Genomic DNA, 22974 nt, shown 5'->3' with positions numbered 1-22974 from the left:
TAGTATGCTAAAAATAAGGCATTTGCGACCCTGGAAAGGTTTGTTTGCCTCTCTTGATATTTATTCTCGGTATGTAATTAATTTTCTTATTAAATAAATTATATTCGAATCGGATGATTACTATATGATGGTGTATGAAGCTTCTTCTATTCCCAAATCTACCCTTTCTTTTCCTTTTTTGGCTTAAACACTTTTGCTTTGAGTACTCGAGCTTAAAATACACTGCACACATGCGGGGAAAGACATGGTAAAGGCATAAAGAGACAGCGAAACAGAGAGGGAAAGAGCGACAGAGAGGCAGAGAGACATCCGAGGTTGAGGTTGAGGATAAGGATGGCATCCTTCACAATTACAGCATTGTACGTGTGGACAATGCTTGTGGCTTGTCAGTCACTTTTTGTCCATGTCTGCGGATGTGCACACATGCGAGGGTACTACATACATATATGTATGTAGAAATACGAGTGCGTGTCTCATAACTACATGCATATATATGTACATATCTACACATCCTCAAATGCTCTTCTTCTGTGCTGTGTTGTGTGGCTCTGGCTCTGGCCCCATGTCACTTGGCTTTATTGTCAATGCTGTTGTTGTTTTTCTGTGCTTCTGCGGCTAAAATTCCATTACCTTATCGTCTTGCCTGCTTTTCCTTGCGAAAACCATCCATCCATCTATTCATCCATCTCCTGTGCTCAGTCTACAGCTGTCCTTGCCGCAAACTGCAGTCAACTTTTTGTGGCTGTCAGTATTTCATATTTGACTGATTGCCTTTGGTAAAGTAGACGAAAGCGTGTCCACACAACCATTCCCCTGGCAACTCCCCCCTCTCACATTGCACGTTAGTATCTGAAATGTGCGCATTGCAACAAAAAAAATTCCAAAACGAAAAAGGGGAATACGAGAGCGTTTGGAACCGAATCCACACCGGTTTCGGTATCTCCTGCATCTATCGAGGCGACGGCAAACCGGCCAGCGTTTGATAGATCGCTTGAAATGCAATTAACAAACGCCCCGGGGGAGCAATCCGATAAAACTGGGCCACGACGACAACTACAGCGTGCCTGTTGCATGTTTCACGTTTGCCCTATCTATCCCTAGCACCCCCTGCTTCTTGCCACCGTTGGCGTCATTTTGCGCTTCATTAAATCCTGATAAAAGGCAGCATCCAGCCATCCGGTACCCCTGAGACCTTGCCACCCATTTATGAAGCCAATTATACCAATGTTTTTCTTCATGCAAAAACTTTGCTCAGCTTTGTACTCTCTGCCTTCTCTTTCGTTCTATGTCTCCCCTTTCTTTCCTCCATATCTCAGCACCACCTCCTCTTTCTTTCTTTCTCTGTCTTGGCTGTTTGCTTAGTGCCTTGTTGGCTACTTCCTGTGCTTGAAGTCCATAAATATTGATTTGGTTTTTCAGCAAAACTTTTTGCATTTACTATGTACTTTATATACTCTAGGGCCTGGCCGGGAAATTGATTTAGTTCACTCCATAAACTCTGCTCTCTACCTTCATCTTATTTTAGGGAATTTTTGAATCATCTAGACAACATACAAACAACATTTACCAACAACAACTAACAACAGAATCATAACTTTTAGGGAAACAATTTTTACACGTTTGCATCTTTCTAAAATATATTGTGAAGCCGCATTAAGATTATTTCCCACTCTCCCACGTGAAAAATAAGTTTCTATAGTAAAGATAATCCCCGTTCTGCATCATCAGCTTGGCACATTTATGTTGAAGTAATCTTTAAACGAGGTGAAAGAAAAAGTGAACGTACAAAACATGAGTATTATTATTCTGGGTATATTTGTGGCTTCAAAAGCATCTTCATGGAAACATATTCCATATGCTTTTCTGGGAAGCAGCTTAGAAGCACCTTCACGGGCCTTAATACTGCTCATATGTACATATGTATATCATACATACGACCTCACTGAGGGCATTCCCAATTCGTTTCAGCTCGAATAATGAGTTCGGGTTTTCCCCTTCATTATTTAATAAACCCAAAAACATGGTAGAAAAAGTGAAGCCAAAATGGTTGACTTTTGTTTCGAACTCCCTGCTGAATCATTCATCAGGATTGCACTCGCTGTCCAGGACCATATACCAGGACTGGACTGCCATTTCCTCTGATTGGATTTACTTTTGCGAGTACAAATGGATTCAACAAATATCTGTCTCTCTTTTCGTTTAGTGTTCGTTGTTCGACTTTCTGCATTTTCAGATTTATCTGTGGAGCTTTTTGTGTTCCCGTGGTCGACTCTTATCGGACGTTGCTGCTGCCTTGGCAATTAGTTTTATATAATGCTTTTCTGGTAATTACAACTTTCGTCCTTTGCTTTTATCTCTGGCTGCGTTGGCATTTTACCCATTTACACACATACATTTCTCCAGCTCAGCTTTGGGTTTCTCTGGTTCTCGCATCGTCACCTACTAACGAGGACCTTTGCTGGATATTTTTTGCTCTTTCCCTGCAGCCGCAGCTCATTTCGTTTTAAATTTAATTAAAGAAAACTTTTCCTTCTCTGCTGCAAGTTTTTGGAAAGTAATTGTGGCAACTTTTGGCTGGTTGTTCTTTCCCCTGCTACATTCCTTTGCGGTTGGCTGTCCGAAATGGAACTTTGGTCCTGGGTGTTGATGATGGCCTGGAACTTGCGTTCGTTCTTTGCCAACTATGAAGCGAACGAAAGTTTATTAGCGCAATGTAGTGCTGCTCTGGATACGGCTCTGTTTATTTTCTAGATAAATTCTTACAAATTCGAGTTATAAGTTCCCTTTTTTTATATTTTCTATCTCCTCAGCAAATTACCATCGGCATCCACTCAGGCGAAGTCGTGACAGGTGTGATTGGCAATCGAGTGCCGCGTTACTGTCTCTTCGGCAACACCGTGAACCTCACAAGCCGCACGGAGACCACAGGCGTGCCCGGCCGCATCAACGTCAGCGAGCACACCTACAGGTGAGTGTTCACTAGCTAAGCTCTGGGGCAGGGGCCCCGTCATCGTCCTGTTGGGGCATAAGTGGGAAATCGGGATCAGCATCGGGTCTGCAGGCTGCCACATAGGCTGCCACAGCCGCTTGCTTGGCCTCAGCAGTGACTGCCCCATCGCTGGTTGCCACAAACGCGGCTGCCGCGGCCTTTTCCGCATCCGTGACTGCCTCCAGCAGCTGAACACGGTTCTCGCTTTCGTCCTCGCTCTCGGTTATGCTGCTGATGGTGTCCATCCGCTGCATGCCACTTGCCAGTCGACTACCCGGCTTTGGCTTTGGCTGTTCTGGTGGCTCTGGCTGCCCCTCGACTCCCTCCAGCTCTTCCGTGAGGTCAATGTAGCGCTGCAATCGCATAGGCAGCCTCAAAGTGTCGATGCCGTTGGGCAGTTGATTATGCTCTCGGAGGACATCGCGAATGCAGCATCTACAGAGGAGGCAAAAGAGTTTTGGAAACGTCTAATTATTTTTATTATAGAGATGGAAAATGGAACAACATTCCGATTCCGATTCCATGGACAGTCAATCTGGAACAAATATTCCTCTTTTTATTATCTCTTAAGAATTAATCAATTTATCCCTCATACCACCTCTTGTCTCACATGACACGTAACACATGAGAAAATGTTTGGGAAATTGAAACTTCCAAATTGTTGACTAGCCTGAACATTCTTTGTGACTTCCGTCGGGCTATTGCTTTTGTTCCGTCAATCTCAGCGGGATATTTCATAAATTAATTTTAGTTTCACACAATAAACTCTCCAGCACATATGGGCGAGAGGTAGCGCAACAAAAAAAAACTGCACAACAAACAAAGTTCATGTGAAAGTTCAGTAGAAAAAATAGCCGAGCCAGGCAAAAACTTTCACTAAAGTTGGCCTTTTCAACTAGAGGAAGAAGTTAAAGCAGCGGATATTGGTGGCGGATTTTTCTCCGCTTGTCCCGGCTTGGTCCCGGCCTTCACGGACAATCAAGAGACTTTGAGGCACAGCGGAAGCTTTCAGAAAACTTAACTCTGCTCATGTGGAGCGGAGCCTGTGGAAGTGGAAGTGCGTGCTCGGAAGTGGCTTTGACGGCGCACGACCTGCTCCCCAGAAACTTGTCCAAAGTAAAAAGTCCTCCCCAAAATTGGCGTCATAAAATGCAGGGAAAGCTTAAGAACATGCTAATCGGCTGTGCACTGGGGGAAGGACTCAAGTTTATGTCCATGTTAATTTGTCTGTCGACTGTGGGGAATTTTTGTGTATGCTTTTTTATGGCCACCAACAAATTCGACCAATCAATAAAGCAAGCTGTCACCCGTCCCAGAGGAGCAGCCATAAAAAGTGGCACCAAAAAATGTCGCCTATTCGTATGCTCGATTTTGTGGCTAAGATGGCGTCGTCTACCATCGAGGTCAATGCATAATGAATGCATACGGAATGAGTGCTGCGAGATTTGCATAAATTGAAATCACAAATAGCAAACAAAATGCCAAAGAAACTGCCACAGACGATATAAATCAAATGCAAGTACGCGTGCTCCTGCCCCACACTTGCATGTGTACTTGAATCCACGACAAGTGGACGCCAACTCAATTACAAGTACAGTGGAGACTCCTGGCAGACGCAGGAAGTATGCTCTCTGATTACTAAGTTAATATTGCTTCTTTATAGGCTTCTCCACTGTAGCCACAATTTCGCCCGATATGCAGGACCAACTGAACCGAACGCGAGTTTCCGCAGTACTGCAAACATTGGCCAAAGAAAAACAAGCTGACAAACAACCGGAGAGCAAACGAATATAGTGTAAAAGGATGGAGAGGAAATGTATGAAGAGGAAAACGTATGTTGGGTAAAATGAACGGATAGCGCACTAACAGAAACCAGTACCAATGTCAATAGTTATTTCGTTTTTTCGTGCGACACGGCAAAAGGCAAATATATGGATATATGTATATGGCACGTTCTTCGTTCGGGGTCATCGAGTGCTCGGCAAATAGCCACATACGATGTTCCATTTGTACCGCATCAGTGCCAGACGTCAACTTATCAAATTAAAACAAACTCCGGCAAACTTCTCGACTAAATACCGATCAAAGTGGGCCAAGAAATTCGGTTCAATTTAATTCATTAAGTCCGTTGGGTGGTCCATAAGCAAGTGAAGCGTGCGACAAAGTTTTGACCCCCGCCCACTGACTTGTATACAGGACATAAAATAAAAGCAATCTTGCAATAAGCCACATGACAAAAGGCACCAGAACCAGGCCAAAGTCAGAGTCAGAAGACTTGGCAGCTGGCAGTTAGGGCTTAGGGGCAGGCCAAACGTTTGTCAAACTGCCAGTCAGTCGTCTGTCCTGCCCGCCTGTCTTATGCTTATTTCATTTTTCGGTCTTATCACAAAATTCTGTCTGCCCGTAGAAAGTTAAGCAAGCGTATCGAAAGAGCACAGCACAGCCCTAAGCCAAAGTAATTGAATAAAAATGTTTGGGAAGTCCGACTTCAGTCTATCGGAGCCAGTTTCCTATGCAGACTTCCCATTAGTCAACAGACGCTCGGGGACAGACAGCTCAAAGATCATAATTACCGACATAGATGACGCAGTGAGGGAACACCATACACCTGCTCCTTGCCAATGATTTTGTCGATTAACAGTCTCCCGTAACGCTCGAAGAACATCTCCCTACGTGAGGCATACAGCAGAGGCTGAAAATAAGGGCAGAGAAATCGAGATGTATCTGAGGAAACTCCGGCATTAAAGACAGATTATCGTACTCACCTTAAAGGGCATCTCAATCATGGCCACGTTTCGCAACAGTATCTTAAGGCACAGCACCAGTTCGTAGCTGTAATTGCGGCCATTCTCAATTAGTTTGTCGAGCAGCGCCAAAATTACCGAGGTACCACCATCCGGGGGATGCGGTGAGGCGCCGTATCTGCAATGGTGAAAGCGGTCAGTGGAAGTGGGAGTGGGTAACTGTTTGCAAATGAGATGACCGTGCAGGCTGCCAGCACGTACACGTAGTTGGTTAGCTTGCGGTGAATGCAGGTCCGAGGACAGAAGGTAATAAATGCTAGATGCCCCGATAAACACAATTTACAAATGAAATAATGAACAGACATGGCTCGCGGTTGTGTCACTTGCACACACAGAGAGACAGGGATAGGGAGAGAGAGAGAGAGAGAGAGGGAGAGTTATAACAGTGGTTGAAAGAGACAAAGGGTTGAATGTAGAATACCCTGAGTGAATCGCAAATGAAGTGCAAATTGTGGCATGTGTGTAGCTGCTGCCATTTACTGGCGGCGGTGTCACATTTTAAATTGAAAATGTTTGTCAAAAATGCTCATTTATTGCATTCATTTCACTGCCCGATAAGCATTGTAATTTATAGGCTCTCTCATTCATTCGGTCACGTCATATAAATATTGTCTTTTGGCAACCACAAGCCCACACGCCGTATGCGCAATTATGCACAAGTAAATCAGCCCTCAACCAAACGGGGGCCAGAGATATGGTGGAGGCTTGTGGCAGTGGCAAAAAATACATCTCACCGCATCCATTTGCATATTTTTATGGCCAATTTCAAATGAAAATGCAGCAAAGCGAGAAGCGAACGCAAATTAAAACATACAAAAGCGAAACAATATCGAGAATTTATGGCCGCATCAGCTTCACCAACAGAAGCAGCAGTTGCAAAAGCTGAATGAGAATCAGACAAGATGGAAATGATAGCTGCGCTAGCCGAAGGCTTGGATACCCTTCCAGATTCATCTATAATTTGATGCTCGGGTCTGAGCAATATACTTTAATGATGATGCTAAAAACACTCGCTTATATGTTAGCTTCTCTTAATAGCAAACATCTTAGCTGAATATTTACACCTCCTATAAGGGTATGATGAGGCAGAAAGGCGACGACGCAGAAACAGCAACAGAAACCAACAGACAATCCCCACTCTCACACAAATGGTTTTAAAGGAAAAGCAAAGGGTGCGGAATGAAAGGGATAAAACATGGAAAGCTGTGGCATGGGGAGTGGGACCATGGGGCATGCCCAGCGGGGAATTGGCAAGCCAAACTCAAACATTTTCCATCAATCGAAGGCATTGCAATTGCAATTTGCCTGGTGCAATCAACGCAGATGCCAGGAATCTCGATCTCATGCTGAATACGTACTCCTGCCTCATGGCACCCATTCCTACCCTTTCTTGGTAGAGGAAAATTGGTTTTTAATTTCGAAATTTTCCCAAGGAAAAATGAAAGAGCCCCGAACTGTAACAAAATGTAAGAGAATGTCAAAATAATGAAATAGCTAAACATTCCACTTCGTTATTCGGATGGAAAATTGATGTTGATTGTGATGCAAATTATTTGGAGTGCGTTGCCAAGAATTTCATTGGGGTAAGGACTAATTAATTAAACTAAGGATTCAGTTATAGTTCCCTGCGAACTTTACATGAATTTAATATTTAAAACCGCCTATTATCATCAATTTTAATATCTGAATACTCAACTTTTTTCTAGTCCATAGGTTTAGTGGTTCATATTTAATGATGGGTCAATAAATTCTTATAAATTCTGTTGCAAGTCCCAGCCAAATTTAGGAACACTGAATAGTTATTTTGATTGCACGCCAGAGAAATCTCATAATAAAATGTTAACATTTCCGACGAAATTATAGTCAAAAGAAGCCCTAAACCCACTGCGTCTGTTCATAGCTTGTTCTGTACCCTCTAGAGAGCATCAAAGAAAGCATCTCAGCCATGACTTGTAGACAGAAACTTTCAGTTGTTCTTGTTTTATTGGGACTCGTCTTGCGTCTCTTTTTCCTGGCCTGGAATCAATATTCGCGTTTCATGCAAAGCTCCTTTTTTGGCGCTTTATCAAAAATTGAAAAGCAAGCCAGGCAGTGCCAAGAATATTGTAGGAGGTGGAGGGGGGGAAGAAGAGAAGCAATGAGGCGTGGCCGTAGCGTCGGCCCATCTTGCAATATCAAGTTAAGAAACAATAAATTGCCAGGGCAGTGCCGACAAAGGGGGAGTATCCAGAGTCAAGGTCGGCTGCCGAAAAGTGCAGGCGTTTACATATAAATTTATGAATCTCTGGCCAGCTAAGGTCCGACTTTTGTTTCACCCTTGAGAGGGACTTTCAATGTAGATCCAATAGTTGCAATCTATAGAGAATGGTGCCTTCTGTTCTGTGGGAAAAGTATTTTTGATCAGTATCTAGTTGCCAAGTTTAAGACCCATCTGGCTGCAAGGTTATCTAAAAGTTCTGCACCCCAATTCTGGCCTTTCTTTCTTGTGGTTCTTGCTGCCTTTGAGTGCATAGTACTCGTAACTTTCAAGCTGCCTGGTGTCCTGCGACCATGAGACAGCATGGAGACGATGGCAGCGATGCCTTGTGATGCAAATTCGCTTTGGCAGCGACTTTCATATTTAATGATAATTTTCTTCTTTCTTTTTTATATTTTTTCCGGCTTTTTGGTACTTTTGTGTTTTTTCTATGCGCTGTCGTAGACCACTTGCTTATGCTAAGCATCTTGTAGTTTATGTTGCATACATTGCGACGCCCCCAAGTGGCGACCGCTTTGCATATTTCGCGCTAATTGAAGTGGCTGCCATTGGTACTGCCACTGGTAGTGCTCAGTAAAACGCACCAAGTCCTCGGAATATCTTACCTTAGGAGAATGAGCAGCAGTTCGGGAGCATTTGCCTGCAGGGCGATGCGCAGCGGAGAGGACCTTCCACAGGACTCAATGGGCACATCAATGAATCTGAAAGGGATCAAGCAAGAAGAAAGGGAGTGTAAGAGTGAGTAAATGTCAAGAAATGCTACTTTTGAGGCCAAACTTTGTGGCAGCTTTAACGGGCAACCCCGAAGCTGGATTTAACAGGCAGCTAACAGGCTAAATGGGCCACACACACAGGGAGAGCGACAGAGTGCCATGGCACAATTAAGCTGCTTGTTGCTCGCCTACTACTCATTCCTCATTCTATTCGATAAGCCAGAGTGAAACTTCCAGCCTTTAATATGAGTATACGCAATGTTGTTTTCCTTGAAGGCGTTTTTGTCTCCATTCTGTCATAAGCTTGAACACTGCACTTAAAGGACATTTTGCGACACAATACACACACCCATACCCACACACACCCCATACTCATATGCTTTTATGTGTAGGCATAAAAGTAGGCAAATAAAAGACCAGAAACCACAATAAACCGGAAGTAGCATCCACACTCTCACACACCCACATGCATAGAGAGAGAAAGGTGCCTGTCTTACACCTACGCTGCAAATCCTTCTTCTCGAAGCCTGCAAATTGCCCTGGAAATTCATTTGCGTTTTATTGACAGCGATAAAAGCGAAAGCGAGCAACGAGCCAAATATCAAGACATTTGCAAGCGACGAAGTAAAACCTTTTCCAGCTAAGAGCTCTTCACTGGGAACTGATTTGCAACGCAAATCAAACATTTACCATTTAATCGGCTGATGAGCGGAGTGACAAATCAAATTTGTGTCAGCTGTTGATGTGCTTCTTACCACTAAGACCTCTTGGCCTGAGCTCCCCTGTCTCTTCATCTACAGTGAGTACTTTTAACTTTATACCTAAGGATTTTGGAAAGTGCTCGTATGAATTGTGGTTTTACCGAGTTAAAAGTTGGCTTAGCATATCAAAATGGCAGTCATAACTAAGGCCAGGTGACAATGGCTGGTTTTTCTATAACACATTGTATGTGAGATAGAATAAATTTCGAGTACAAATTGCAAGAACTCTAGACCAGGACTTTTAAAATTTAACGTAAATGCTGTATAAATTGGATAGGTTTACAGTACTTTCCATTTGTACTAGTGAAAACTTCCAGCAAAAATGTATGCAAAATTCACTCAAAAATAAACCTGTAGAAGTCATGCGATTTTTGGATATATTTAAGCACTTTACTTTATTTATGTTTTGATGCCCTTGTGGAATCTGTATTCACTTTTGTTGGTATGTTCTCTCCACTGTACAACTTTTTCCAATATGCTATTTGTGCTCAGATTTATGCAACTTTAATGGCATTTGGCGAAAACATTTATTGTAGCACTGCTTGGCGTACTGCTTGCTTTTCGCAGCAGCATCAGCAACAGCTATGCTCACATCCTGTCCAACCTCTGGCACACGAAAAACACACACAGAAGCAGATTCTATGCACACACACATACACACATACACAGCTATTAACGCTTATTCATGGCTCTGGCTGGTGTTGCGAGAGGGCATCATAAATGTCGTCTTAATGTTTGCCAGTCAGTCAGCTTTCTCTGTTTTTCTGTCTTCTGTTTGTTTAAGAAGCGCTCCCACACACAAAGAGACATATGTGTGTGTGTGTATAGATTGGGGGGCGTGGCAAGTGAGAGTGAGAGAGCTTTGTGCGCTTATTACACGCATTTTTGACTTTAATCCTCGGGAGTGCTGCGAAACAAAGCCGAAATAACAAAAGGTTTACATTGCTGCCTGTTGGTTTCCAGCTTATCGCATCAGAGACACCCTCACATACATATGTGCATAAATCTTCGCTGAGCAGAAGGGGCAGAAGTGCAGAGAATCGAAACGAGTAAAACCCCAACGCTCTGGAAGTGAAAATCTTAATTATACATGACACAGGCAGCCGCTGCAGCGGCCCGAGAAGCCAGCGCCAGTGATTGAGAGTCGCTGCGGCCATTGTCTGAATGAATCTCTGTATGCGAGTGTGAGAATGGGTGTGGGTACTTGCGTGGGTGCGGGTGCGAAAGTGTGTAAAATGTCACCATCTTTCACTCAATTATGGCAGACACACACAAACACCCGTATGGAGAGCCACAACAATGGCGGATGTATTAATTTAATTAAAATCCTTTCATTTCTCTGGTCTCTTTTTCACTCTCGCTACTCTTTCCTTAGTTTCCCCAGGGATATTAATAGGCTTGTTGTTTCACTTCTTATTGTATGCGAAATACAATTATAATTATGAAGAGCACAAATTCACTTACAATTACAGTTGGGACCCAAAATGTCCATCACTGTCAGAATATGGGATACCCTTCTACTCAGACATACGTGACATAGAGACCAACTAGAAGGTCCCTACAGCCCCGAAATACACAACAACTGGCTTTACAATATATTTTCTGTGGTAGAGACCGCCTTTTTCGCTCCGTTACAGATACTAAAACGAAAACATTGTACCCTGATGCCCTTCTGCAGCCAGAAGAGTCTGCTTACCCTTTACAAAACGAACCAATTAACGAAACTAGTGCTGGGGATTGCTGGAGGCAGCAACATCCTGCTTGTGCCACCGGGATTACCAGGACAGGACAATCTGGGTACAAAGTCAGAGGGAACAGATGGCAAGCACTCACCTGAGCTGTCGCTCCTCCTCGAAACGGGGTATCCAGACGGGCAACGTGAGCTTCTCGCGTGTGGCATGCTTCAGAAAGTAAACCACGGCCCGGACATTTTCATGCTGCGAATACATGAGGCTTGCATGAGTGTCTTTCCTATGCTGAGGGGGCTGCTAATACTCACCTGATCCTGAAAGTCGCTGCGCCAACCAGCGATAAAGTGTGGAGCATGTGGCCCAAACAAGGCGCCCAGGAATATCCGCTCAAAAGTCTTCTCACACTCATAAATGGCCACTTCGTTGCGGGGAGTTTTGGAGTTGGTAAAACGGAGCAAGGATAAAAGCGAAAGGCGAAAGAAGAGTGACGGTTAAATAATGTCATCAAATCGCAGCGGCCATGGAAATGCGGTCGTAAAAAAGCTAATTACGTGGCTGCACTTGTTGCTGCTTGGCTGAGTTTTTGGCTTTTGGTTTCTCTGGCGTCTCTCTTCCTTTTTGGCAACAAAATGAAGTCAGCGGGAAACGGAAGAAGCCAGAAATGTGGCTGGTAAAAGGAGGGCCCGAAAACACGTCAGAGCTCGAATGTTAGGCAAGAGCAAACAAGTGTGGGACAGCACAAACAAGGCAGACATTTTATTGCATACAAGGCCGGGACAGGGGCAGGCCTAGTCCTTGTCCATGGTCTCAGTGGTTGGTTGTCCTGTTCCCTTGACGGAGGAATGCCATTAATTTCTGGCACTTTCCCTCGCTCGCAAAACTTTACGCAGCATTTTAATTAGAGCCCAGGCGCACGCATAGACACGCCCCAAATAACTTGCAACACTTTAAGGCACTTTACAAGTTTTACGATGCAACAACAGCACCAACAATAATGAGGGGCAACATCAGAAAAAACAACAAAATAACATTAGCAACACTTTCTTAACGCAATTAGAAAATACACGTGATTAAAGTGAAAACTGCCTGCCATCCAGCCAGCAAGCCTGCTTATGAGCGTAATAATCTGATGCGATGGGATAAAATTCATTAAAATATGCAAAGCCCCACATCCAAGCCCCAAACTACCCACACTCCCCACTCACGTAGGGAGAGAGAAAGAAAGTTCCATTGCATACATATGCATATAAATTAAATTATTTAGTTGGGGCTGCCGCTGCCGCTGTCGCTTTTAGCTTTGCTTTCTCGTTGGAGCTTCCTTCTGGCTTTGACTTACCCAAGAGTTGGACGACCACCTCGGAGTCGCGCACTCCCCAGTCCCAGCAGGTGCGCAGGGCGATGTACAGGATGTTGTGATACTTGCCCATGAGGCATACCTGCGGGAGTTTCACAGATGAGAAATGAGAAGGAGGGCAACTTATGCTCCAGAATGTCAAACACATTCAAGAGTAATTGCACTGCATGCCATGTGCGTGCTTGATACTTTATGCAAATACTATTAAAAAACGCTAAAATTCAGAAATTGTTTTTGTATGCAGCTCACCCGACCCCCATTATCCTCCTTGGCCAGCCGATGATATCGCATGGCCGCCACTACGGCTATGCCGGCCACCTCATCCGTCTGCGTATTTTGGCCCTCGCTGCAGCCTTTAATAATTGAACTGAGATGGTCGAGCACATTCCGGCGCGACTGGCGATCCTGCAGCCCATTGCGGGTAATCTGATCGAATGTGTCCTCGAAGAAGCACTCAAAGATGTAGTCCATAACCAGTTGGCGACGCGTAGCCCTCGGATTGCACTGGTAGCTGGCCCGTTCGCGTGCCCTTGTCCGTTCCGGGTCTATGAGAAATGACCGCCGGAAGCCGTAGAAGCGTTGCGGCAATGGAAACCAGTGGCGAATCCACACAAATTGACGTTTTAATTGACTTACAAGCCGCTGAAATGCATCGAACAACTGCAAAAACATGTCACAAACAATAAACACAAAAAAAACTTAATAATTCGTTTACAAAAAACTATTTCCCATAAACAGTTTAAATTTCGTTAAAATTCCGTTAGAAAAAAACCGTTCCCGAATAGAAGAAACGACAGAGAGAGATACAGTGCATGTTTGAGTGAAGGTAAAGCAGAGAGAGGAAGCAGAGCTATGACGAGAGCTGTACTCCCTTACCTTTCGTTTAAATATAGCCTGTGTCCAGCTGTTTGGGGTGGCATTCTCTCTACCTACTCTCTCTCTCTCTCTCTCTCTCACTCTCTCTTGATATTGATTTTTTCGTGCTGGCAATGATGTGCGCCAAGAACAACAAAGCACGAAAACATTGAAAATATAAACAAATGAATGCTGAACGGAGCCCTAGAAATCCAGCCCGTGGAGTGTATATCAGAACGCGATTCTTTGGTGATGGTTTTTCAATGGAATTAACTGAAAAGTATTCTCTGTTATCATGTGTGTGCGGTGCTTGCAAACAGGTGTCTGATTCCAGGCCGCCAAGTGTATTTATGTGGCCACTTTTAATCTCTGAGTGCTGCTCTCTGATTAAATTGAAATGGAGTCGATGGGTTATCCAAAATTATATACAGCAATTGAGCAATTTTTTAGCCTCATTCCCACAAGCAAAAAAACATTTTTCTACAGCTCAAAACTCACATGGAAATTTCACTTCCCGAAAACTGCCGGCAAGAACGGTAGATAGAATTCGAATGGAGCACTCAGCTGTTTTTTTCCTACTCGCTCTGACTCTGGGCCCGCACTCTTCTCTTTGTTTGAACAACAATGCTCTCGGGGAGGGAAGAGAGAATGTTGCGGGTGCTTAGGGGTTTAGCAGAGAGGCCTTTTAAATGCCGTTCAGTAACATGAAAGAGAATTCAAATTCAGTTAAAATAAAGTTAATACAAAATAAAAAAAAACAACCGGATAATAGACTTTTTCTATAACATAATAATTGGAGGTATATAATATAATATTGGAGGTTGCAACTTACCGCTTCTTTAATGCGTAATTCGTTAACTCTATGACTTTTCAATATCTCTATTTAAAATAATAATATTCCTCCAAGGCTATGAATATTTATTTTCAACATTTTAAATGACCATTTGATAAAACTTAAGTCCTTAACAATTGGTTTTTATTGGTTTAATGAATACCAAAGTGTCACTGGACAAAAACCGGCCATGAACATGGACCATAACATTTATGGAAAACAGTTGATTTTCTATTATTTTTTCAGTGTTATCCAAATGAAATGGTATTCATGCGAATATATTGAATTTTTCAAAACACAATCATCATGCAATGTTTACTTGGAGCATTGTTTGCTTTGTAAAACGAATATTATATTCCATATTTTTCTTAAGCGTTCGCTGCAGCGACATATCAATTTCCACATAAATTATTCATTTTCTGCTTCTGCGGTATTCGTGGCACTGTTTGCACGATTAATATTTGGACAGACAATTAAGCGCTGAGTAAATATTTAAGCACAGCCATAAACATTAATTAAGAACATACACACGCACCCCGAGAAGGGAGAGCATACCCAGATATGATGTTGGTATAATAATGTCTGACTAAAGGTTTCGGCTGCTTCGCCTTAATCGCACATGCAAATAAATATGAGGACAATTCAGGAGTCCCGGACTCTACAGGCTTCATAATTAACTGCACTTCATTATCCATGTGGATATTCTTCCTCCTTAAACATACATGTACGAGTGAGTATACATATATCTACATACACTCGTTAATTCGAAGGCACACACCTGAACTGCACCGAAAAACGAGGCAGAGCTCAATGGTAATTAAAAAGGCGGTCACCGTATTGTGGCCATATGCATGCCATCCAATGTGGCAAATGTTGCAAATAAATTGAATTAAATGCGTATGCAATCAAAAGGGTCCTCGTATCCGATGTAAATAAATGCACATTTTCGCATGTGCATTGTACGTACACACTCGAGTATCTGTCTATATACACATGGAGACACACATGCAGCAACAGTGAATGCGGGCACTCGAGGCGGAAACGGATATGCGTCCGAGGTGAAAGCCCGGAGACATTTTTATGCACGGTAAACATAATAACCGAGGTTATATGGGCATATAGGCACATAGACCAAAAAACGCTTGTAACCTTTTAAGTTATGTTATTTATACATTTGTATACCTAGATTTCTGGTTAATGGGTACTCCAAAGTCTTAACATTGCAGACCCACTCTGTATTTGTTATTCTGTTTTCGTTTTCACCAAAATTTCATGGGCGTTTACATACGTGTTTGTGCGGGTTCGTAGCGGATATACCACGAGTATGTACAAATGTCCATGTGTCATAGTGAATAGAGCACAATAAACGAATTTACATAATTCCATGAGATGCAATCCAATAAAAAGTTGAACAGCAGCGACTGTCGCAGGAGAAATTATGGCAGCAATTTATTGAGCTAGATGCACGGACTGACTCCGAGGACATTCATCTGTCCAATGCATCATCCGCAGTGCATTATATCCTCTTCAGGCATGCCTCCTTCACATAACTCAAAGCTCTTTCTTTATGTCGACAGAGTCTTTTCCCATAGCCACCTCTAACATGGGAGTCATTCGTTTTATTTCCGTACCTCCGACAAGAAACATTCCTTTATTTCCGTTCCTTCAGCAGGAGACATTCCTTTTATTTCCGTTCCTTCAACACGAGGCTCATTCGTTCCTTTTGCGTTCTTTCTCATTGCAGACTGCTGTGCCAGACGATCAACCAAGATGATTCATTTCATTTGGAGTACCGTGGTCCGGTTATTATGAAGGGCAAGCCCACGCCCATGGACTGCTGGTTCCTGACGCGTGCCACTAGCAGCCTGGGAGCGAGTGGTAGCGGCGCCACAGCCGGCGGCAATGGCAGCCTGGATTCGCCGCTCCTCCAGCCCACCACGCCGACGGGCGCGCCGGGAGCGCCGGGTGCAAGCAGTCAAAGATTGGGCGCCCATACCAGTATCTCACGTACCTCGTCGGCTGGGCCCGGTGGGGCAGCCAGTGCGTCGCCGTTGGACACATAGGAAATGTGCAAGGATTCGTCTTGCTGCTGCTGAAACATCCTGTAAAGTTGCCCCAGCAAAAGCTACGTGTCTGTGTGTCAGTCTCGTCCGTCTGCCTGTCTGTCCGCCTGTCTGGTCCCCCAAGTCGACCACTTAACCACTTCATTTCTGTATTTGTCCTGCCTGCATCTATGTGGCCTGCATGTTCATCTATGCCTAAGTATATCCGTGTGTGTGACTGTTGCTGGTGGCACGTTGCGGTTGGAGTCAGAGACGTCGGATCGTGGTGCAAGGTAATTTATGTTAATGCTCTCATCCACCCTGCTTCATTCAGGCCAACACAACCCAACCCAACCCGACCACTTAGCCAAGTCACTTTACAAATGATTTACATTTCTTCAGCTGCCGCACGGCATACGTACTCCGTGTACGTACTCGTAATTCATGCCACATTATCTGGCTATTTGCCTCGGATCCATTGGCATTAGTTGTAACCATGGCTCAGGCCTTATCTCGGCAGCAGTTCAAAACAAATTTTAATGTCAGCCATAAAGAGGAACGCTGGGAGAGACGATGGCACCATGCGACATGTTCTCTGCCCTGTTCGGCCAATCCTTTCGGCTCAATGGCATGCTCCCACACTACGCCGCCTGTTGGCCATAAACTAGATAAGTCCAAAACAACTCAATATAAAAGCCATAATATGCCGAACAGTTAAATACATCTCTCCACGAGTCGGCTCGGCAGTGACTGCTGCCAGCTCTGGCAAAAGATTTTGTCAACGGAAAGCTTGCGGCGGCCCTGCCCCGCACCCATCCCTTGACTCATTCATAGTCTGTTTGCCGGCAGTTATTTTGTGTGTGTGTGTGTGTTTGGCAAGTAAAAAGTTCTCTTCTAGCCAAAAGACCGCATGCCATAGAAAAGATACAAGGGAATTTAACACATATTTTGAAAACAAATATTTAAGATGAGCAAACAGGAGGAGCATCGAAAGGAACCGTCTACTGGGGAGGCGCTATGCAGTTCCAAGAAAAGACGGAAAAAGTACTGCCTTCAATGAACCGTTTCTCTACTTAACCTGTGACAATAGTGTACTCACATAATTAATTGACATCGCACAGTCACAGAGCGCCAAAGGCAAACAATTTAGTTTCCAGAAAAACAAAACTAGTGTCAAAATTATTATTTTTTTTAGCAGTGTTAACAGGGCTGCCTTAGACCAGTAAAATTTTAAGTTAATAAGTAGGACCCTGTTGACTTTAGTGTTGGGTAGTAAGTGTCAACAACAAGCAACGGAATTTCTTGTAACTCGCTGTCTGGAGCAGTTCCATCGCCCAAATCGATTTATTCCCATCCCCTTTGCAGCTGTACAAACAACGATCGAGTTCAATTTTGTATTGTAATCCCGCCTCAAATTGATTTGTTAGCGGCAGCATTTAGAGGAAAGCTGCCTGCTGCTGTGCAATTGCAACTGCTGCGAGGCATGCCGTGCGGCATGCGATGCTATGCAAATGAATGCCATCCAAGTTGTCTGCTTCCCTAGGACCTGTCTGCATCTGCTAGAGGATGTCAGGGATGTTGGGCCAAAGTCGGTTAATGTTGTTGCCAAGCAGTGCGTTTTGTGGCTGAAGCGCAATCTGCAGTTGAATGTCGATTTTCTGCTTGTTTGTCTGCGTTCCAACTTTAATTGAAATTAGTGAGGAGTTTTCGATTAGGCCACGCCTCGAATGTTGGCCAGACAAATGTTTACTTGTGCCTGACGATTCCCATCCCAGAACCACTCCCAGTCCTTCCTTGGTGATGGTAAATTACCCAACACATGCAATTGCTTGGGGGCCCTACATACATCCTTTATTAATAAGGCCCCAGCCAGGACAATAAAACTTGTGTACCTCTCTGGCCCGGAACAACCGACAGATGAGAGTAATCTAGATAGAAAAACTTTTATTTCGGGTCTCCGAAAAACTAAACATACCAAAAAGTTGACTCCAACCACATACACGTGGCTGCCATTTGCTTTTGTGGGTCACAGAGAAGGTTGGCAGATAATTCAATGAAAGCTGGAGAGAGTTCCTTGTGCCAACATGTGAGTAATTTCCATTGAAATAGAGCAGGCTCCCTCTGATAGACTTCAACTCTTTTGGGGTGCCTCTGCCTCGTTTTTCCCTCTGCTCTCATTATCGCATTGTGCCAGTGTCATCAGCATTATTACTTCATAATTATTACTAACTCGGAACTTCCTTGGCTTGGGATCTATCTCTCTCTGGGTTTTGCTGCTCCCGAGCATCCGTCACAACAGAGACAGGATGGGAGGTGAAGAAGTATCAGCAGGGAGCCTATGGAAGCCGTTGCCTCTGACATTTTGTCGTCGGCTCATCGCAATCATAATTTCCATCTTTATGAATTTGTAATGAGAGAGAGAGGTCTATCCCTCTCTGCAGCTGACAAAGTTTGCACGCCTGTCACTGGCAATATCAACTAAATTTTTAATAAGATGCCTGGCCTTGAATGCCACGCCCAATTGTCGCATAAGAGCTTATGCTGTATTTAGTTGAGTAAATATTTATTTGATTGGGTTTTTTTCTGGGGTCGGACTGCCGGCTTACCAAATCCGGATTTGCGTATTTGGCGCACAGGAAACGGAAATTGTGCGAGGTCGATGGAGCCGGCATTGATGTAAGGAAAATATAAAGAAAAATCGCCCTTTGTTGTGGGGTAATAAATATGTATCTGCCTCATGTATGATGAATTACTGCGCCCTACTCTTCGAGTAATGCAAGTGAAGGATCCACATGCAACTTGAACTGTAGTTGAGGCAGCCACTAATTAAATTTAATTAGAGTTCAGCTGCAGGCTGTAGATAAACACGTAATTGGAAAACCAATTCGCATTTATAAGGGAACACAATTCAACTTCGTCTCTGGTAGCTCTTTAACGTGCGAAACCAGCAACCCCAATAGAACCCAAGAGAAAAGCAGCAACCGAATCTCCCCTCCAACTTCCTGTACAAATGGGCCGGATGTAAAGAATAAATAAGACCAAATAGAAAAAAATGAAGGAAAATTATGAGTAACGAAAAAGAAACGAGAAAAAACCCAAAGCAGGATTACATTACGGAATGCTGGCCAGTTGAAAGGAAACGAAAGAAAACTAATTTTATGGGTACCAAACTCTGTGCTTTTTAAACTTTGAAAATTTGATACATTAATAGAGATTTATTAAAAGAAAATTTGAATGTATTTGCGGGTAGAACTTAAATTAGGCAAGTTACAGTTCCAGTGTTCTCCTGCCATAAGAACTAATCAATGTTAATCCATTTCTAACGAGCCATCGTTAGGACCCCAACACATACACACATACTAGCACTCGTACCCGTATTCTCACTCGTACAAGAGGTCCGCCCACACTCGCCTCCTGTTGAATGGCATCATCAAAATTCCAGCCGACGACTTCCCAGTCATCAAGTTGCATGCCAACTGGCTGTTGTTGCCGACATTTGACGATAATGTGTGCGATACCCCATATCAGAGTAGATAGATACCCATTCAATGGCAATATATGTCAGTACTTAAAATGCCGAGCAAACCGAATGGATTTTGTATTAGCATCCCCATTTACTGATGTAAAAAATATGTATAAATAATGAGTTTGTTTTCATTACGACATGAATGTTGGTATATTAGGCAATGCTTTGATTAAAAATAACTGCGAAGATATGCTGAATCACAGCTGTAAAAGTTCGTGACTCTAAAGCCAAACTTGAAACTCTTATCTCTCTGATTTTTTAACTTTTTCAACAACTTTAAGGCCTTAGAGACTATATTTTCCCATAGGACTCTCACAGTTCTCCCATATTTGTTGCACACTTCAATTGAAATACGAGCGTACTCGCTGTTCGCAGTTTTCACATGGGGAAAAATGTGAGGCAAATCGAGTGTGTGACCGGAAAGTTTATGCGTTTTTGCAATGGAATGCAATTTGCGCGAAAAAATGGTGAAAACAAAGCTATCGTCGATACGCCTGCAACATCAGTATCGGTAGCTTTCCGTTTCCCGTTTCCCATTTCCAGCAATATTTTCAGTTTTTCTTGCGCTCTCATGGCCATTGCTTTCTTTTTCATTCCGCTCGACAAAAGGCGTAAACTTTTGCAAACACAATCCCTGACACAAGTCCCCTCTCCCGACCAACACTCTGCTCACCTTTGTGCATTTGATTTGTGGGGGGTCCATAAAGTTCGGGGCAGTCCTCCGATGCGAAATTTACAATTTTAATTCAATTTGTTGAAAATGTATCTCCACTCGTACATGTGCTTGGAAGTGGCTGGCGGAGGGTAGTGGGGAGATGACCCCCAAAGAAACACTTTCTGCTATTTTTGCACATTAAACTAATCGATATTTTATGGGCAAGCCATGACAAGGCGGGTCCAGAGGACAACCGAGCATTAGATGCAAGTACATTTTAGCCATTTTGTCGTCGTAGTCGATTCAATGACAGCTCGGCCGAAGGACATCCAAGGACTACTGCTGTGGGTACAGTAACCGGGTAGAACATCCACAGCAGCATGTTGTTGTTTAATTGTCTGTAAAATTGTTAAATTGCTTAGCGTGTCGACAGGGCAGAGGCAGGGCTAGGGGCCGATCCTGGAGATGCTGCTGTTGTCAGCGGCTTTGGGGTTAACATGCATGTGCAATTACCATACTCTGCACATCCTGCATTCGTTACCTCTACCTTACCCACTTTCCCTTACTTCCAAATGATTCATTTATTCATCCCCTGCTTGCATTTTACGCAAATTGAAAATCGAACCTTGCCAAACCGCAAAGGAAACTGAAACTGTAACCGAAACTTACAACGACATTGAGACCATAAAAATTGTTCCACTAATGCTATAAATAATCGTTTTCTGGCAGACCTTAAAACTAGTTTTACCGAAAAAAAACAAACACAAAAAACAGCGAGAATGTCGGCAGGGAATTGCTTACGTGATTGAAATTTTGAAAATTTCCCAACAAAGGCCGTTCCAGCATCCAGCACCGGTGTCAGGGTCTATCTCATACGTTGGCCAGTTTTTGGCAATCAAAAGTTGTTTGCGCCTTTGTAGTTTTTACTGTTTTGTGGCTTTTATACGGACCGTCATCCACCCATCCGCAAACGCAGTTGGCATAACAAACAAGAGCCCAACGAGAACTTTCCGTTCTCTTCGTTTCGCTTCTATTCTGCTCTCTTCCCTTTCCACATGGCCAAAGCCCAACTTTTGACATTGACACTGTTACTGGCTCTGGCTACGGGTCTGGTCGGGGTCCCGACTACATCACCGCACCAGCTACGAGCCCGGCTTTGCGACGTAATTGGGCGTGAAGGGTTAAATTGAATTGCGTGCTCACGGGAGCCAAACGGTTAAACAAACAAACATGGCTCTGATTTCTGCCTTGGCATCGCATTCATTGGGGAGAGGGGCAGTGCGTGACCGACATAAGAGTCTGTGTATTTCCATTTTAGTTTTTAGTTTCCGTTAAATCCAAATCTCTAAATTGTTTTCTCGTTTCAGGTAGAGATAATGGTCCTGTAAAAATGTTAAAACTATCTCCGTGTCTGTACGTGTGTGATCCTTGTAGATGTTTAAAAAACGATATTTGTTAACATGTATTTATTATGATTCTACTTTTGTGATGGTTTCTTAGGCTGAACTTTTTTGTGTGTAAAGATAAAATACAATACTCCTAATTGAACTGTACACAAATCTGAGAGCGAAAACCCATGTAAGGCGGAATATTCTAACTAAAACCACTCTCAACTTTTGGGACAACCCTAATTAAGCCGTAAACGTAAATTAGCATAACCACAAGGCACCAAACAAAAAACCAAACAATATGATATATAATATACAAAGATATGTACTAGAAATAGATGTCTGTATTTTTGGGCTCGTCAACTTTCTATACAGGGCTACCGACCAGCAAAATGTTAGCAAAACTAAACTCAAACTGCACCAAGACAAAAGTAAAAGTAAAAAGTCTATACAAAATTGTACAACAAACCAGAAAAACAGAAACCAAAGCAAATATTTATACGTTCCATCAAGAAAGTATTTACGAGTATATACTTACATAGGTTAAGCAGTCCTAACTCCAGAAGTTCGTTTAAGTTTCCATTGATCTATCGGTAATGTTATGAAGATGACAAGTCTCCACTTTACTATAACTGAAAAATAGCTTTATAGTCTTAAGCCATCACACCGGAAGACTTCCCCTGTCTCTCTCTCTCTGTCTCTATGTCTAAAATCATTGACTAATTAAGGGGAATCTGTTAATAACCATATATAGTACATATATATGCATCTAGATATATTATACATAGCAATATGAATGTGCACAAATACTACGATATCCAACTGTTCAGCCGAATGTTTGTTTTTCTAAGCTAAAGTTTCTGTAGGGAGCGATAAATCATTGATTGTAGGATTTGTTTTTTTTTGGGTGGGTGTGGCATAGTTACATTTAAGTTAATTACTGTACAAAAGGCTAAGAAGTGTTAAGTGCTAAAACTAACTACAGTCCTCACCCCCTTTCTCTCTGCTTACCCCCCCCCCCCCCTCCTCCTCTCTGCCTCTCTCTATGTCTTCATCTAAAGTAAATGTTAAATATTTAAAAAAATAATAATATATGTAACTGAAATA

General features: G+C 43.2%; 2 protein-coding genes across 7 annotated transcripts in view; one reads left to right on the top strand and one right to left on the bottom strand.

The window, feature by feature from the left end:
- LOC117583033 (guanylate cyclase soluble subunit beta-1) overlaps positions 1-22167 on the top strand; it is a 42486-nt gene extending 20319 nt beyond the window's left edge. For all 4 annotated transcript variants that reach the window (XM_034271191.1, XM_034271190.1, XM_034271189.1 and 1 more), the window contains 3 exons: positions 2811-2968; positions 16001-16591; positions 21847-22167. In XM_034271191.1, coding sequence (XP_034127082.1) covers positions 2811-2968; positions 16001-16319 — 477 coding nt within the window. In that variant the 3' untranslated portion in view covers positions 16320-16591; positions 21847-22167. The remainder of the gene's footprint in view (positions 1-2810; positions 2969-16000; positions 16592-21846) is intronic.
- Positions 2704-13939, bottom strand: LOC117583035. Of its 3 annotated transcripts, XM_034271196.1 has the most exons (9): positions 13923-13939; positions 12819-13229; positions 12552-12651; positions 11524-11633; positions 11358-11461; positions 8656-8751; positions 5755-5911; positions 5563-5681; positions 2704-3424 (listed from the first exon to the last, which is right to left on the bottom strand). In XM_034271196.1, the coding sequence occupies exons 2-9, from the start codon at positions 13038-13040 to the stop codon at positions 2980-2982; spliced, it is 1353 nt and encodes a 450-aa protein (XP_034127087.1). In that variant the 5' UTR covers positions 13041-13229; positions 13923-13939; the 3' UTR covers positions 2704-2979. The 3 variants fall into 3 exon arrangements, with proteins under 3 accessions (XP_034127087.1, XP_034127084.1, XP_034127085.1); XM_034271193.1 differs by lacking the exon at positions 13923-13939 and having other exon boundaries at positions 12819-13302; XM_034271194.1 differs by lacking the exons at positions 8656-8751; positions 13923-13939.
- Positions 22168-22974: the final 807 nt, after the last annotated feature.

The sequence above is a fragment of the Drosophila guanche genome, unplaced genomic scaffold, assembly GCF_900245975.1.
Source record: "Drosophila guanche unplaced genomic scaffold, DGUA_6, whole genome shotgun sequence".
Lineage (NCBI taxonomy): Eukaryota > Metazoa > Arthropoda > Insecta > Diptera > Drosophilidae > Drosophila > Drosophila guanche.
Note: the sequence above shows the minus strand (reverse complement) of the source record. Positions and strands in the feature narration are given on the sequence as shown.